General features: G+C 45.3%; 1 protein-coding gene across 1 annotated transcript in view; it reads left to right on the top strand.

The window, feature by feature from the left end:
* pgm2l1 (phosphoglucomutase 2-like 1) overlaps positions 1-16,616 on the top strand; it is a 70,565-nt gene that overhangs the window by 14,934 nt on the left and 39,015 nt on the right. Inside the window, exons 3-6 of the mRNA XM_007911460.2 lie at positions 5,566-5,672; positions 7,451-7,535; positions 8,866-8,949; positions 10,754-10,947. Of these exons, the coding sequence (XP_007909651.1) occupies positions 5,566-5,672; positions 7,451-7,535; positions 8,866-8,949; positions 10,754-10,947 (470 nt within the window). The remainder of the gene's footprint in view (positions 1-5,565; positions 5,673-7,450; positions 7,536-8,865; positions 8,950-10,753; positions 10,948-16,616) is intronic.

Here is a 16,616-nt window from a genome sequence, read left to right as displayed (position 1 = left end):
TGAGTGAAGAAATGTTTCCTCAACTCTGTTCTAAAAGGCTGACCCTTAATTTTCAGACTGTGACCCCTGGCTAGAGATTCTCCTACCGGGGAAACAGTCCCTCTGTGTCTACTTTATCAGCCCTTTAAGAATCTTATAAGTTTCAATAAGATTCATGAGCAAATCTGCAGCAGATTTCAGAAAGATGCAAAACTAATAGAGTATAATGGGGGACTTAAATTATCCTGACATAGACTGGCAAAATAATAGTGTAAAGAGGCAAGGAGTGGGAGGGATTCCTGAAATGTGTGATGGATAACTTTCTCGATCAGCATGTTTCCAGCCCAACGAGGAAGGAATCAGTGCTGGATCCTTCTGGGGAATGAAGTCGGGCAAGTGGAGCAGGTTTCAGCAGGAGAGCATCTGGACATCAGTGATCACAACATCATTAGGTTTAGAGAACTTATGGAAAGGCACAAGGAGCAATCAAAGGTGAAGATACTCAACTGGACCCATCTATCCAAGGTGGACTGGAAAGAAAGGTTGGCAGGTAAAACAGCTAATGGGAAGCCTTCAAGGAGGAGATAGTTTGGGGACAGAACAAATACATTCCCACAAAGGGGAAAGGTAGGGCATCCAAACTCCTGGATGAATAAGGAATTGGGATTAAAATAAAACAGAAAAAGGAGGCTTATGATAAATGTCGGGTCCAAAACACAGAAGATAATCAAATAGAATACTGAATTACAGAGGAGAACTAAAAAAGGAAATAAGAGGGGCAAACAGATTGTAGGAGAAAAGGTTAGTTGGAGTCCTGTAGCTCAGTGGTTAGAGCACTCGCTTTGCAAGCAAGAGACCTGGGTTCAATTCCAGGCAGAGGGCGAAACTTTGGGCAAGTTTCTTTACTCCACACACCTAATAATAATCCCTCCAAAAAACAAAACAAAAATAAATTGGTCATTTTCAATCTACGACTGTTTGTGGGACATTGCTGTGCGCAATTGGCTGCCGCGTTCGCCCACAAATATACAGTCAATTCACTTTACAGTGTGTTCTGTGAAGTGCTTTGGGACGTCCTCCCGACGTGAAAAGCGCTATATCAAATGCAAGGATTATTATTATTGGTGGGTAACACAAAAGGGTATTTTATAATCATATAAAGGATAAAAGGTTAGTCAAAGGTAGGATGGGTCCAATTAGAGACCAAAGAGAAAATCTTCTTGTGGAGGCGGAGGACGTGGCTGATGTACTGAATGAGTACTTTGCATCTGTCTTCACAGAAGAAATAGATGCAGCCAATGCCACAGTATTGGAGGAGAGGATAGAGAAATTGGATAAGACACCAATAAACTGAGAGGTACTAACAAGGTTGTCGGTGCTCAAGATAGATAAGTCATCCAGTCTGGATGGGATGCATCCTAGGTTACTGAGGGAACTAAGGGTGGAAATAACAGGCTCTGGCTACGACTGGGATCTGGAGGGTTGCAAATGTTACTTCCCTGTACAAAAAGGGTCAGAAGGATAAAGGCGGGAACTACAGGCCAGTCAGCCTAATGTCTGTAGTGTGGAAACTTGTAGAGACTATAATCTGGGACAGAATAATTTTTCACTTAGAAAAATATACTTTAATAAAGGACAGCCCACAAAGATTTGTTAAAGGCAAATCATGTCTAACAAACCTGATCAAGTTTTTTTGATGAAGTAACAGAGATGAAGTAACAGTGGATGAAGGTAGTACACTTGATGTTGTTTATATGGATTTTCAAAAGGCGTTTGATAAAGTTGAATATCAGAGACTTGTAAGAGAAATAGAAGCTCACGGCATTAAAGGGACAGTGGCAGCAGATACAGAACTGGCTGGGAGACCGATAGCAGACAGTGGTGAACGGTTGTTTTTCTGACTGGAGAGAGGTGTGCAGTGGTGTCCCCCAGGGATCAGTATTGGGACCACTGCTGTTTTTGATCTATATGAATGACCTGGACTTAGGTATAGGGAGTATAATTTCCAAGTTTGCAGAAGGTACTAAGCGAGGAAAAGTAGTAAACAGTGAGGAGGATAGTAGCAGACTGCAAGAGGACATAGACAGACTGGTAAAACGGGCAGACACATGGCAGATGAAGTTTAACAACAACAAGATTTCATTTATAGAGCGCCTTTCACGTCGGGAGGACGTCCCAAGCCGCTGGACAGTTGGGTCGGGACCCGAGAAGGGGGGAAAAGGTGAGGGGAGGGAAGGGAGGGAGCGAGGAGGGGGTAGAGAGCCGAGAGGGGAGCTGAAGGCACGGTCAAAGAGAAGGGTCTTGAGACCGGCCTTGAAGGAGGAAAGGGAGGAAGCGGCGAAGGCACTGGGGGGTGGAGTTCCAGAGCCTTGGGGCTGAGAGGCTGAAGGCCACCGATAGTAGGGCGGTTGGGGCGGGGATGTGGAGCAGACCGGAGCCAGAGGAACGGAGGCTATGGGCAACTAAGTAGGGGGATACTAGGTCAGAGAGGGAGGAGGGAGCGAGGCCGTGAATGGAGAAATGCAAAGTGATGCACTCTGTGAGGAAGATGAGGAGAGGCAATATAAGCTGATGGGAGTGAAGGAACAGAGACACCTGGGGGTTCATATAAGTAAATCTTTGAAGGTGGGAGGACAGGTAGATTAAGCTCTTTTTTTTAAAAAAAGCATACAGGATACTAGGCTTTATAAATGGGGGCATAGAATACAAAAGTCAGGAAGTTGTGATGAGCCACTGGTTAGGCCTCAGCCAGAGCCTGTGGTCAGTTCTGGGCAACATCCTTTAGGAAGGATGTCAAGGCATTGGAGAGGGTGAAAAAGAGATTGACCAGGATGGGGGACTTCAGTTATCAGGAGAGGCTGGAGAAGCTAGGATTATTCTCCTTGGGGCAGAGAAGGTTAAGAGGAGACTTAATAGAAGTTTTCAGAGTTATCAGGGGATTCAATAAGGTAAACCAGGAAAAATTATTGTTCGAATATGGTATGCATTATCTGAAAGGGTGGTGGAAGCCGATTCAATAACAACTTTTAAGAGAAACATAGATAATTATTTGGGGAGGACAAGTTTGTAGGGGTATGGGGAGAGCAGGGAGTGGGGTTGAATTGGATAGCACTTTTCAAAGAGCCGGCACCGACACGATGGGCCGAATAGCTTCCTTCTGTGTTGTATAGTTCTGTGATTGACTTGTTGGTTGAACTTTTGCACTTTCAATACTTGGGTATTGTTCTCTGTTGTTCACATCAACATGCACTCTTGATAGAGACCTGAGGTTGTTTCAACTGAGAAAAACAACTACTTGCATTTGATGTAGGGTAATACCTCAAAGCATTTCATAACGATTTTAGTGAGGAGGAAACGTGGGAGAGGAAAGAGTTTTTGGTCCTTGGCACAGCCAAAGATTGAGGGGAGTCTTAATCAAGGTCCAAAACTCTGATGAGAGTATTTCGAGCTGACTACTTGGTAACGAGACTCAGGCTTATCAGTGGAACAGTTAGAAACATTTTCTACAGAAAATTAGTAGTACATAGAATTCTTTACCACAATTGAGACTGACACCATGAATTGGATAATTATTTGAGGAACCACACTGCAAATGATATGGTGAAATAGACGATGGCTGCAGTGCGGAGCCAGGACCAGCACAAATGCAAAGAGGGCAAATTAGAATTAGAATATTGAATGCTGATGTGAACAACAGAGAATAAAACCCATTTGCTGATCACAGCTTGTTCGCGCTGCAGCCACTCACTCTCCCACAGAATAGATGGTTTAAGTTTCACCCACAACATTCTCGTCTCGCCACTTTGCAGTGTATTCCGTGAAGCCCTGTGAGATGTCTCAAAGACGTGATATCAAATGCAAGGATTATTATTAATTGGGGAAGCTAGCCCCGGCATGGGTGAGATGAGCCAAATGCCCTGTTGTAAATTATTCTATAGATACTTGTAAATGATTTCTGAAAAATTAGAAATTCAGTGTAGTTACAATTCCAAATTTCCTAGCGTCTTGGCTGAATGCTGTAGTGGATCTCAACAATCTGCGTTTATAAATAATTTATTAAAATAGAAATCATTTCCTCTGTTGGGGGAATCTGGAACAAGGGAGCATAATCTTAATTTTAAAATTAGAGCTAGGCCATTTAGGAGTGAAATCAGGAGGCAGTTTTTCCACACAAAGGGTGGAAATCTGGAACTCTCTCCCTCAAAAGGATGGATCCATTAAAATTTTCAAGACTGGGATGGATAGATATTTCTTAGGTCGGGATATCAAGGGATGTGGAGCAAACGTGTGTAATTAGAGTTAATGTACAGACAAGCCATGATCTTACAGAATGGCAGAACAGGCTCGAGGGGCTGAATGGCCTGCTCCTGTTCCAATATATGCACTTTCATCTTTGTCCGTTCATTTCTTTTGCTCTTATCATTCATTCCTGTTTTCAGCCACTTACTTTATCCAGTGGTTTTCAAATCAGCTTCTAATGTCCCATTTGATGGTGAGATAACACTCCTTAGGGTCCGTAGGAGAGTGATGTTGAAGGTCTCCCGGCATATTGGAGTCCTGTAGCTCAGTGGTTAGAGCACTCGCTTTGCAAGCGAGAGACCTGAGTTCAATTCCAGACGGGGCGAAACCTTGGGCAAGTTTCCTTACTCCACACAGAGCCTAATAATAATCCCTTCAAAAAACAAAACAATAATAAATTGGTCATTTTCAATCTACGACTGTTTGTGGGACATTGCTGTGCGCAATTGGCTGCCGCGTTCGCCCACAAATATACAGTCAATTCACTTTACAGTGTGTTCTGTGAAGCGCTTTGGGACGTCCTCCCGACGTGAAAAGCGCTATATCAAATGCAAGGATTATTATTATTATTATTGACTATTTGCATTGGTGGCAGTTGGGTCCCTGAGAGAATGAGAGCTCTGAGTTGACAATGTAGACTGCAGGCAAGAGGACAGCAGGGATCAAACTGGCAAATAAACTGATGTGAACTTTATCAAGTTCACTGCTCCTGCCCCATGTTCAGGGTTTAATTCAATGGGACGTCCTCCAGACATGAAAGGCACTGTACAAATGTAATTTTGTTGTTGTTGATTCAGCAGCAATTTGTGCATCTTTGGACAGATGCTGCTCCAATAGTCCATTGTATCAACAAGCAGCATAGTGTGGACAGCACGTTGTCCAACTGTCTGTTGCTCAATAGTTCATTGGTTCATTCATTTTTGTGGCTTTGACATTTTTATACTGCCTGATCAGTCCCATTGTCTCAGGTCAGTAATTTTTCTGAACCAGAGACGATGATGTTAACTTGATACCCTGCGAGCCATTCGCCGGCTGCTTACCCTTTATGGAGCCAGTGCATAAACTCATAAACTCATTTTGGTCAGTAAATGCTGACAGCCATTTTGCACAAGCAAGATCCCACCATTCAGATATTTCTGGACAACATTTGGTTCCTATTCCAAACCAGTTGGAATTGATAATAGAGATAGCAGTTGAGGTCTATTCTGGAATGTGTTTGGTCACTTAACAAGCTGTTGCTCCCCGTATGGAATGTTTTGTTTGATTTGTGTATGTCTCCTCCCACAGGGTTTATTGAAGTATCTTGAGAGCTGCTTCACAGACCTGAAACAGAGGGGTGTTGTGGTTGGATATGATACTCGAGCTCAGGAGACCAGCGGTTGCAGCAGCAAGAAGTAAGAACCTCTTTGTTGTTTTACAATACAATTAATAATATCAATCCTTTAATTTGATGTAGCACCATATCACATCATTGAGATGTCTTCAAAGGCTTCACAGAATATACTGTAAAGTGTAGTGATTGTATATTTTGTGTGCGAAATGCGCAGCCAATTGTGCACTGCAGTGTCCCACAAACTGTTGTGGACGGAGCGACCACATTTATTTTTGATTAACACCCCCGGAAAGTGATCCGCCAATCGACTGTTTCTACTCACTGCTAGATAAACAGTGGCCTGTAGAGTAAGGAAGCTTGCCTAAAGTTTCGCCGCGCCCAGGAATCAAACCCGAGTCCTTTCGCTTGTGAGTACTCTAACCATTCCTCCGAGAGAGGAGACAACGGGGTGGGAAAACTGCGATAACAGACCCCAGTTTGAGCCTCTTACTTTTAAATAAAATATACTTTATTCCACATTTACACCCAAAAGAAATGTCCAAACATATGTCCCTTCTCTTTTCGAGTAGTGCCATGGGTATTTTTAACGTGCACCTGAACAGGCACAGAGGGGGAGCTGGATTTAATGTCTCATCCAAAGGATGACGCCTCTGACAATGCAGGGCTTGCTCCACCCCTCCTCCCACTGAAGTGTCGGCTTGGATTGGGAGATTAATTGCAATATTGCATATTACAACTCCTGCATTCCTCGAGGTCCAACCTTCAAATGAGGGGTTAAACTGAGGTCCCATCTGCCTCTTCAGGTGAACAATAAATATCCCTATTCAAAAAGAGAAAGGAGTTTCTCCCAGTACCTTGAGCGCCAATCACCCTAATTTAAAAAAAATGGTCACTCACTTCATGTCTGTTTGTAAGACACTGCTGTGAGCAAATTTGTTTCTGCGTTTACCCACAGTCACTGCATTTCATAGTAAAATCCTTTGAAAATGCTTTTAGGTGTCACAACAATGTGATAGTGTGGAGTGCTGTAGCTCATTGGTTAGAGCACTCGCTTTGCAAGCGAGAGACCTGAGTTCAATTCCAGGCAGGGCGAAACCTTGGGTAAGTTTCCTTACTCCACACAGAGCCTAATAATAATCCCTCCAAAACCAATAATAAATTGGTCATTTTCAATCTACGACTGTTTGTGGGACATTGCTGTGTGCAATTGGCTGCCGCGTTCGCCCACAAATATACAGTCAATTCACTTTACAGGTGTTCTGTGAAGCGCTTTGGGACGTCTTCCCGACGTGAAAAGCGCTATATCAAATGCAAGTATTATTATTATAAAGTGCTGATTAAATGCAAGGATAACTAATAATAATGATAAAAGGCAGCAGAAAGTGCTGTCCCTACCCTGGTTTCCTGATTAGGTTTAAAATTCTAGTGGCTAAGCTTCATCTGTTGTTGCTTACTTTTTCCAATGTGTCTCACCATCGACGGTGGGCTTTCAGCCTCTCTGCCCCACCTTCATCCCACAGTCAATTCTGCTTGCTCCCTCCTTAAAGGCACATCTCAAGACCCTCCTTTTTGACCATGCCATCGGTCAGCCTACTACCCCCACTCTCCCTGTCCTCCACTCCTCGTGGTCCCAACCCTCAGCTCGTGTCCAAATTCCTGACTATCCAGTGCTTTGGAATGTCCTCCCGATGTGAAAGGTGCTGTGTAAATGTAATTTGTTGTTGTTGCTGCTTTCTGTTTGGATAAGTTTTAAAGGTTCTTTTAGTGCAATGCTAACTAACAGATTAAATCGTTCTGGGTAATGTGATTTCTTTCTCCTCTTTCCCCATCATTTTACAGACTTGCACAGTTGACTGCTGCCATTTTCCTTGACAAGTGTATACCTGTTCACCTATTTTCTCTCTATGTGCCAACTCCCTTTGTGGTAAGTGTGTGCTAGCAGTGAACATGGCCAATGTGTTGGTCAGCCAGGTGTCTGACACATGCAGAAACCCATCATTGTGCTCAAGAGTCTCCAAACCAAACAGAGCTCCATGCATCTCACTTATACAACTTATGCATGAAAATTCCAGAGATATTGAAATGGAATTGCTGCTTGTCCTGTTAAGACCACTGTACTCAGTAGGGCTTTGGTTTGTAAGGTTAACAGGAACTGAGTGGGAAGAGTATCTGACCCTAGAGATGAGTCCTTCCAGGTCATGCCGATGAGCCAGGCTGGCTGGGCTGTCATCAGCAGTGCCCTGAGCACTGTGGACCAGCCTGCTCAGGTTACCAACACTGCCACAAACAGTTGGAACGATTCCAGTTCAGCTCCAAAGAGACCCCACTTACCTCCATTCCCCAGGAGGTCAGTGACTGGTTGTTCATTTGACATCTGACAAGTGCAGGTTTGAGTCCTCACCAGGGGATGGCAGGTACCAGGAACTCACTACCAGTTTCCTGGTGGGCTATGTGTGCAAACGATTGCCGCTTTTCACCCACAAAATATATACAGTCAATTCACTTTGCAGTATATTCAGTGAAGCTCTTCGGAGCACACGGCAGTGTCCCACAAACAATCGTGTATTGAGAGACCATATTCTTTTATTTTTTGAAGGAATTATTACCTCCAGAAAGTAACCCACCAATCGACTAACAACCAAGTTCCTACTTACTGCTAGATAAATTGAGGTGTGTAGAGTAAATAAGGAAACATGCCTAAGGTTTTGCCCCAGCTGGGAATTAAACCCAAGTCCTCTTACTTGCGAGGTAAGCGTGCTAGCCACTGAGCTACAGGATTCCACAGTATCTCTGGAGTCCTGAGATCACACTGGTCTCATGTTGGACTTATGCTTTTCAGGAAGAGTTTCCCAAATTATTGGAATCTGTTGTTCCTTTCACATGAAAGATGGTGTGAGGCTGATTCAGTTGGCAGCACTCTCACTTCTGAATCAGAAGGTTGTATGTTCAAGCCCTAATTTGGTATTTTGAGCTCATAATCTAATTTTAAGAGATTTATAAGGGGTTGGAGAGAGGGAAGGGGTATTGGAAGAGTTCCAGAGAACCTGAGAATGTGTCTGGAGACTGATTTTTTTTTCTGTAGTATCAAAAAGGAGACATTTTAAAAAAAAAGTCTCCCAAATTAAGACCGGGTTTAAGTTTTCCAACAATTCCATTAAATCTTCAAATATTAAGCCTAATATTGTAACAATTTTCAGTTGGGAAGAAGCTGGAATGTTACTGATCATGCCCTGGGCAACCTTTATTTCTTGCAGCCCTTTGCAGTTCGGAAGCTTCATGCTACCACTGGAGTAATGATTACTGCATCTCATAATCCCAAAGAAGACAATGGATACAAGGTATACTATGCGACATTATATTAAAAGGTTTAATAGAGGGGTTTTGATTGAGTAGATAAGGAGAAACCGTTTCCACTGGCATATGGGTCGGTAACCAAAGGACACAGATTTAAGATGATTGGCAAAAGAGCCAGAGGGGAGGCGAGGAGAGATTTTTCTACCCAGAGAAAATTACGGCCTGGAATGCACTACCTGAAAGGTTGGTGAAAGCAGATTCAATAATCGCTTTCAAAAGGGAATTGGATAGGTACAACAACAACAAAATTGCATTTGTTTAGCAGGGTGATTGAAAGCATGGTTGAAGAGGATGGTCTTGAGATGGTTCTTGAAGGAGGCAGGGGAGGAGCTTAAAAAGGAAGAATTTTGCAGTGTTATGGGGTAAGAGCAGGAGAGTGGGACTAGTTGGTAACTGTTTCAAAGAGCCGTCTCAGACACGATGGGCCGAATGGCTTCCTGTGGTGTAAAATTATGATTCTGTACAAAGGAATGCAAGAAAGAGCAGAAGGACTTATGTACTTTTTTTGTATTTCATCCACAAAATATAGTCAATTCATTTTGTCTATTCTATTCTTTGAGACGTCTCAAAGATGTGATAAGGCGTTATATCAAAATGCAAGGATTATTATTATTATCTTTAAAGATTGGAAGATGTTTCTATAGGTTAGGTCCCCAACCATGCTGGGTGTGTGCTGTGTACTAACTGAGTGTTGGTGGAACAAGTTCAGAATGGCTATGTTTTAGAATGTAAGCCTTTGTTTTGCCCTAGATTTACAAATCTTACCTATTTATGAGGTGGACAAAGTTGTCAAGAAAACAAATAGAATCCTAGCTTTTATAAATAAGGGTATAGAAGATAAAACCAAAGAGGTAATGCTGAATTTATATAAATGGTTAAACCACAGTTAGACTATTGTGTCCCATTTCGGTCATCCGAAAGACATGAAACTGATAGAGGGGCACAGAGGAGATTTACCAGGATTATATTGGGGATGAGTGGTTGTGGCCTATGAGCAGAGACTGAAGGAAATAGGACTTTTTCTGTTGGAACAAAGCAGGTCGAGGGGTGATGTGACAAAAGGCTTTAATATGCTGCGGGGGGTTAATAGTCAATTGGAAAGAATTATTAGTGTGTCAGTAACACCATCATATTAAGATAGTTTGTAAACAAGCAAATGGTGAGGTTAGGAGAAATGTTATTTATGCACAGAGTTGTTAAGATATGGAAAGTCCTGCTAGGAGCACTGGTTGAGGGAGAATCCATATTAGCCTTCAAAAGGGAACTAGATATCTAAATATGAGTCAGCTATAGGGTTATGGGGAAAGGAGAGGTCAATGGGACTGAAAGGATTGCTCCGAAAAGAGCAGCACAAACATCTTGGTCTGAATGGCCTTCTTCTGTGCTGTAACACTTCTTCTGTGCCTTCTTCTGTGCTCTATGGTTCTATGGACTTTACAGTGTGAAAATGGGGCATTTGGTCCAGCCAGTCCACCCTAATGTTTATATTCCATATAATTCTCCATCCATGCTTACTCCCTCTGATATTCCCCCCCACCCCTCATGTGTCAATCTAGCCTTCTCTTAAATGCATTTATACTATCTGATTCAACCAACCTTTGGGGAGCAAAGTCCACATTCTCAATACCCTCTGTGTGAGGAAGTTCCTTCTAAATTCTCTGTTTGATCCTTTAGTCACTATACTTGTCTTGGTCCCCTGGTTACAGACTTGCCAACAATCTACTGTCTCATTCATTCTGATTTCAGCTTTTAATACAAAAATAGGCAGTGGTTTGTTGTGCCCACTAGGTTTACTGGGAAAACGGAGCTCAGATCGGAGCTCCTCACGATAAGGCAATTTTACAAAGTATTGAGGATCACTTGGAGCCCTGGCAGAACTCGTGGAACGATCAACTGTCTGACACCAGCCCCTTGCGGCACGACCCTTTCATCAACATCTGTACTGTCTACATGGAGGATCTGAAAAAGATGTGTTTCTACAGGTTAGGTCCTCAACCATGCTCAGTGTGGGCTGTGTGCTAACTGAGTGTTAGTGGAACAAGTTAAGAGTGGCTGTGTTTTAGAATGTAAGCCTCTGTTTTGCCCAAGATTTACAAATTTTGTCTAATTATGAGATATTACAGTGCATTGTTTACACTGAAGAAGACACAACTGTGGAAAGATCTTGGTGTTTTACATTATAAAGGGATGTGCAAGCCTAAGCTGGACTCCGATAACTTACTCAGTATGGTCAAATGGGTCACACCCAGGAATTCTGATTAGTTTAGATTTAACTGCTGTGATTAATGTGTAGAAAAATTTGCTAAGGGAATAATAATAATAATCTGGTCACTCAATCCATGATTGTTTGTGGGACACTGCTGTGCGCAATTGGCTGCTGCGTTTCGCCTGCAAAATAAACAGTAAATTTGTTTTACAGTATATTCAGTGAAGAGCTTTGAGATGTCTCGAAGCCGTGATAAGGCGCTATATCAAATGCAAGGATTATTATTAAATACGAAGAATAGCAATGGAGCAAGTTAATGTCCTTGTCCAAACCACAGTCAAAAAATGTTCTAAGGAAAAAGTTCATAGTAGAGCTCTACTGTCACAGTATTTTTAATGGGAATCTTTGGGACCATGTCCTCTCTCCACTCAGACAGGTTTGTTTCACAGATAAACTCAGATTGATCCAGCATGAAAACTGAGCATTCCTCCCGTCAATTTTGCGCCCCCAAAAGTCTTCAGCTCCTTTTAATGCTACTGGATATACAGTAGAAATGGAGAAATTGATTGTTTTCAATGAGGATATGACCCTGCCTGTGGAAGTTACTGATTATGTATATGAAATGTGTGTGGTTCTGGTGTAGTCAGAACTAGTCAACATTCTGAACCCCTGGATTTCTGGGTGGGGAAGCCAGTGACAGAGTGCAATAAGAGCAACAAAAACAACTTGGATTTATATAGCACCCTTCACGCAGGGTAGACCAACCAGATTCCACAGGACAGGACCCTGACACCCTACCGTACAATTTTATGCACTTCCCAAAGCTGAAAGAGAACTGAGTTGAGTTTAAAAACGGTTTAATGTGTACTATCTGCACTCCTCCCTCACCGCTTGAATTTGGAAGAAATGGGGGGTGACACAAGTGAAGCACTAGCAAATATTTGTAGATCGATGGTGTTTTAATGTAATAAGACATCAGCATAGCACTGATCCACATAGCTTTCATGTCACAATGACTGTCACATCAACATCCAACTGTAGAACCACTCTGCAACCTGACACAGCAGAAGGCTTTCCAAACCATTGCATTAGTGGCACTATTTGCTCCTGTAATCATGTCATCTCTCCTGATTCCCTCCAATCCTCTTCCTGTGCTTATCTAACTCTCTGTTACTTCTGTTGACTCGGTTCTAACATCAGAGACACCTCATTGATTAACTTCATGCTGCAATCACCACTCATCTTCTCAAACCTTAAACATCACATTTATATCACCCGTCAAGCTTCTCCATATAAACATAAAAGGTTCTATACTCTCTAGCCTCATAGCTATCTCCTCTAGCCTCCATCCGAACCTTATAGATGCATGTTGTTATCCTCTTTATTCAACTGACCAGTCCTAACATAATTTAAATTATGTTACTTTTGGATGAAGAAGATAATGGTAGATAGCACTTTGTTAACATCGCAGAGGTCATGCAGCTGCCTTTGTAACACAGAAGGCCAGACTGATGCTCTCGGCTACCCTGAGGGCATTGACTCAGTTGGGTTTGAATGAATAATGTCAATTCACAGTAGCAAATTGTTTATAATCCCATACAGATTAGCACTTAATTGTGAGTGTGAGGCTAGGGTGGGAACTGGCTTGGTACAATCCAATATAATGCAAAATTACATTTGTATAGCGCTTTCATGTCGCAAGGACGTCCCAAGGCACTGGTACAGGACAAGGCTGAAGCCTCAGTTTATCTTGCTGTTCCTCAAAATCCATCCCTCCAAAGCTGTGGATCAATCTGGTTGTACACTTCAAGGCAATGCGTAAATGTGATTTGTTGTTGTTGCATGTGATGGAGCAGGACTGTATGTACTGCAAACTGTGACTGGAATATGACTTCTTCAGATCTGAACTCAACTGATTTGCAATATAGCCTAGCGCCTTGCTTGTTTAGTTCAAATTTTGCCCACAAAATACATAGTCAATTCACTTTACAGTATATTCTGTGAAGCACTTTGAAATGTCTCATTGATGTATATATCAAATGCAAGGATTATTATGATAAATCCCCAGTTAAATTGGTCATATGTCTTATGGATGTAAGCAAAATGGCTGCTGTGTTTCCCTACGAAATCACTCACAACATCTCAATGACTATTCCATTTGAAGAGCGCACACATTTCAACATAATTTTAACAGTGTCAAATGGAAGGATTATAACCTGGGCCAATTGAAAAGTGCGGACATGTTTACAAAAAATTGCGGTGTACTTTACAAATATTGCGGGGAATTGAAGGCCTTTGTTAGATTTTGCAGGAAAATAGCGGGGTTGATCGGTGCTATTGAGATACATTTTTTTCACATAATTGGTAAAAACTAAACATAAGGAAATAACACATTTAGCAGCAAAAAAAATTATTGCTTCTTTAACAAAACCTGGGTGGCCATTTTTTGGGGGTGGGGGGGGGACCAGCAAGGCCTCCGGAGTTCACTGCCTCTCAGGGCCGGCACCGTACACAGACACACAGAGACAGAGACACGCACACACACGCAGACACCCAGAGAGAGAGAGACGCACACACTCAGAGACCCAGAGAGAGACACATACACACAAACTCAGAGACCCAGAGAGAGAGACACACACACACACACACACACACTCAGAGAGCCAGACAGACACACACACTCTCAGAGAGCCAGACACACACACTCTCAGAGAGCCAGACACAGACACACACACACTCTCAGAGAGCCAGACACAGACACACACACACTCTCAGAGAGCCAGACACAGACTCTCAGAGAGCCAGACACAGACTTTCAGAGAGCCAGACACAGACTCTCAGAGAGCCAGACACAGACTCTCAAGAGAGCCAGACACACACTCTCAGAGAGCCAGACACACACTCTCAGAGAGCCAGACACACACTCTCAGAGAGCCAGACACACACTCTCAGAGAGCCAGGCAGAGACACACTCAGAGAGCCAGGCAGAGACACACACACACACACGCACTCAGAGAGCCAGACAGACACACACACACACACACACAGAGAGCCTGACAGAGACACACACACACAGAGAGCCAGACAGAGACACACACACTCTCAGAGAGCCAGACAGAGACACACACTCTCAGCGAGCCAGACAGAGAGACACACACACGCACTCTCAGAGAGCCAGACACACACAACCACTCTCAGAGAGCCAGACACACACACGCACGCACTCTCAGAGAGCCAGACACACACAACCACTCTCAGAGAGCCAGACACACACACGCACTCTCAGAGAGCCAGACACACACACGCACGCACTCTCAGAGAGCCAGACACACACACACGCACGCACTCTCAGAGAGCCAGACACACACACACACACGCACTCTCAGAGAGCCAGACACACACACACACACTCTCAGAGAGCCAGACACACACACACACACACTCTCAGAGAGCCAGACACACACACACACACACACTCTCAGAGAGCCAGACACACACACACACGCACTCTCAGAGAGCCAGACACACCACTCTCAGAGAGCCAGACAGCACACACACACACACTCTCAGAGAGCCAGACACACACACACACACACTCTCAGAGAGCCAGACACACACACACACACACTCTCAGAGAGCCAGACACACACACACACACACTCTCAGAGAGCCAGACACACACACACACACACACTCTCAGAGAGCCAGACACACACACACACACACTCTCAGAGAGCCAGACACACACACACACACACTCAGAGAGCCAGACACACACACACACACACTCAGAGAGCCAGACACACACACACACGCACTCTCAGAGAGCCAGACACACACGCACTCTCAGAGAGCCAGACACACACACACTCACTCTCAGAGAGCCAGACACACACACACACACACTCACTCTCAGAGAGCCAGACACACACACACACACTCACTCTCAGAGAGCCAGACACACACACACACACTCACTCTCAGAGAGCCAGACACACACACTCACGCTCAGAGAGCCAGACACGCACGCTCAGAGAGCCAGACACGCACGCTCAGAGAGCCAGACACGCACGCTCAGAGAGCCAGACACGCACGCTCAGAGAGCCAGACACGCACGCTCAGAGAGCCAGACACGCACGCTCAGAGAGCCAGACACCCACGCTCAGAGAGCCAGACACCCACGCTCAGAGAGCCAGACACCCACGCTCAGAGAGCCAGACACCCACGCTCAGAGAGCCAGACACCCACGCTCAGAGAGCCAGACACCCACGCTCAGAGAGCCAGACACCCACGCTCAGAGAGCCAGACACCACGCTCAGAGAGCCAGACACCCACGCTCAGAGAGCCAGACACCCACGCTCAGAGAGCCAGACACCCACGCTCAGAGAGCCAGACACCCACGCTCAGAGAGCCAGACACCCACGCTCAGAGAGCCAGACACCCACGCTCAGAGAGCCAGACACCCACGCTCAGAGAGCCAGACACCCACGCTCAGAGAGCCAGACACCCACGCTCAGAGAGCCAGACACCCACGCTCAGAGAGCCAGACACCCACGCTCAGAGAGCCAGACACCCACGCTCAGAGAGCCAGACACCCACGCTCAGAGAGCCAGACACCCACGCTCAGAGAGCCAGACACCCACGCTCAGAGAGCCAGACACCCACGCTCAGAGAGCCAGACACCCACGCTCAGAGAGCCAGACACCCACGCTCAGAGAGCCAGACACCCACGCTCAGAGAGCCAGACACCCACGCTCAGAGAGCCAGACACCCACGCTCAGAGAGCCAGACACCCACGCTCAGAGAGCCAGACACCCACGCTCAGAGAGCCAGACACCCACGCTCAGAGAGCCAGACACCCACGCTCAGAGAGCCAGACACCCACGCTCAGAGAGCCAGACACCCACGCTCAGAGAGCCAGACACCCACGCTCAGAGAGCCAGACACCCACGCTCAGAGAGCCAGACACCCACGCTCAGAGAGCCAGACACCCACGCTCAGAGAGCCAGACACCCACGCTCAGAGAGCCAGACCCCCACGCTCAGAGAGCCAGACACCCACGCTCAGAGAGCCAGACACCCACGCTCAGAGAGCCAGACACCCACGCTCAGAGAGCCAGACACCCACGCTCGCTCAGAGAGCCAGACACCCACGCTCGCTCAGAGAGCCAGACACCCACGCTCGCTGACCCCCCCCCGCTCCAGAGAGCCAGACACCCACGCTCGCTCAGAGAGCCAGACACCCACGCTCGCTCAGAGAGCCAGACACCCACGCTCGCTCAGAGAGCCAGACACCCACGCTCGCTCAGAGAGCCAGACACCCACGCTCGCTCAGAGAGCCAGACACCCACGCTCGCTCAGAGAGCCAGACACCCACGCTCGCTCAGAGAGCCAGACACCCACGCTCGCTCAGAGAGCCAGACACCCACGCTCGCTCAGAGAGCCA

The sequence above is a fragment of the Callorhinchus milii genome, unplaced genomic scaffold, assembly GCF_018977255.1.
Source record: "Callorhinchus milii isolate IMCB2004 unplaced genomic scaffold, IMCB_Cmil_1.0 Scaffold4, whole genome shotgun sequence".
Taxonomy (NCBI): domain Eukaryota; kingdom Metazoa; phylum Chordata; class Chondrichthyes; order Chimaeriformes; family Callorhinchidae; genus Callorhinchus; species Callorhinchus milii.
Note: the sequence above shows the minus strand (reverse complement) of the source record. Positions and strands in the feature narration are given on the sequence as shown.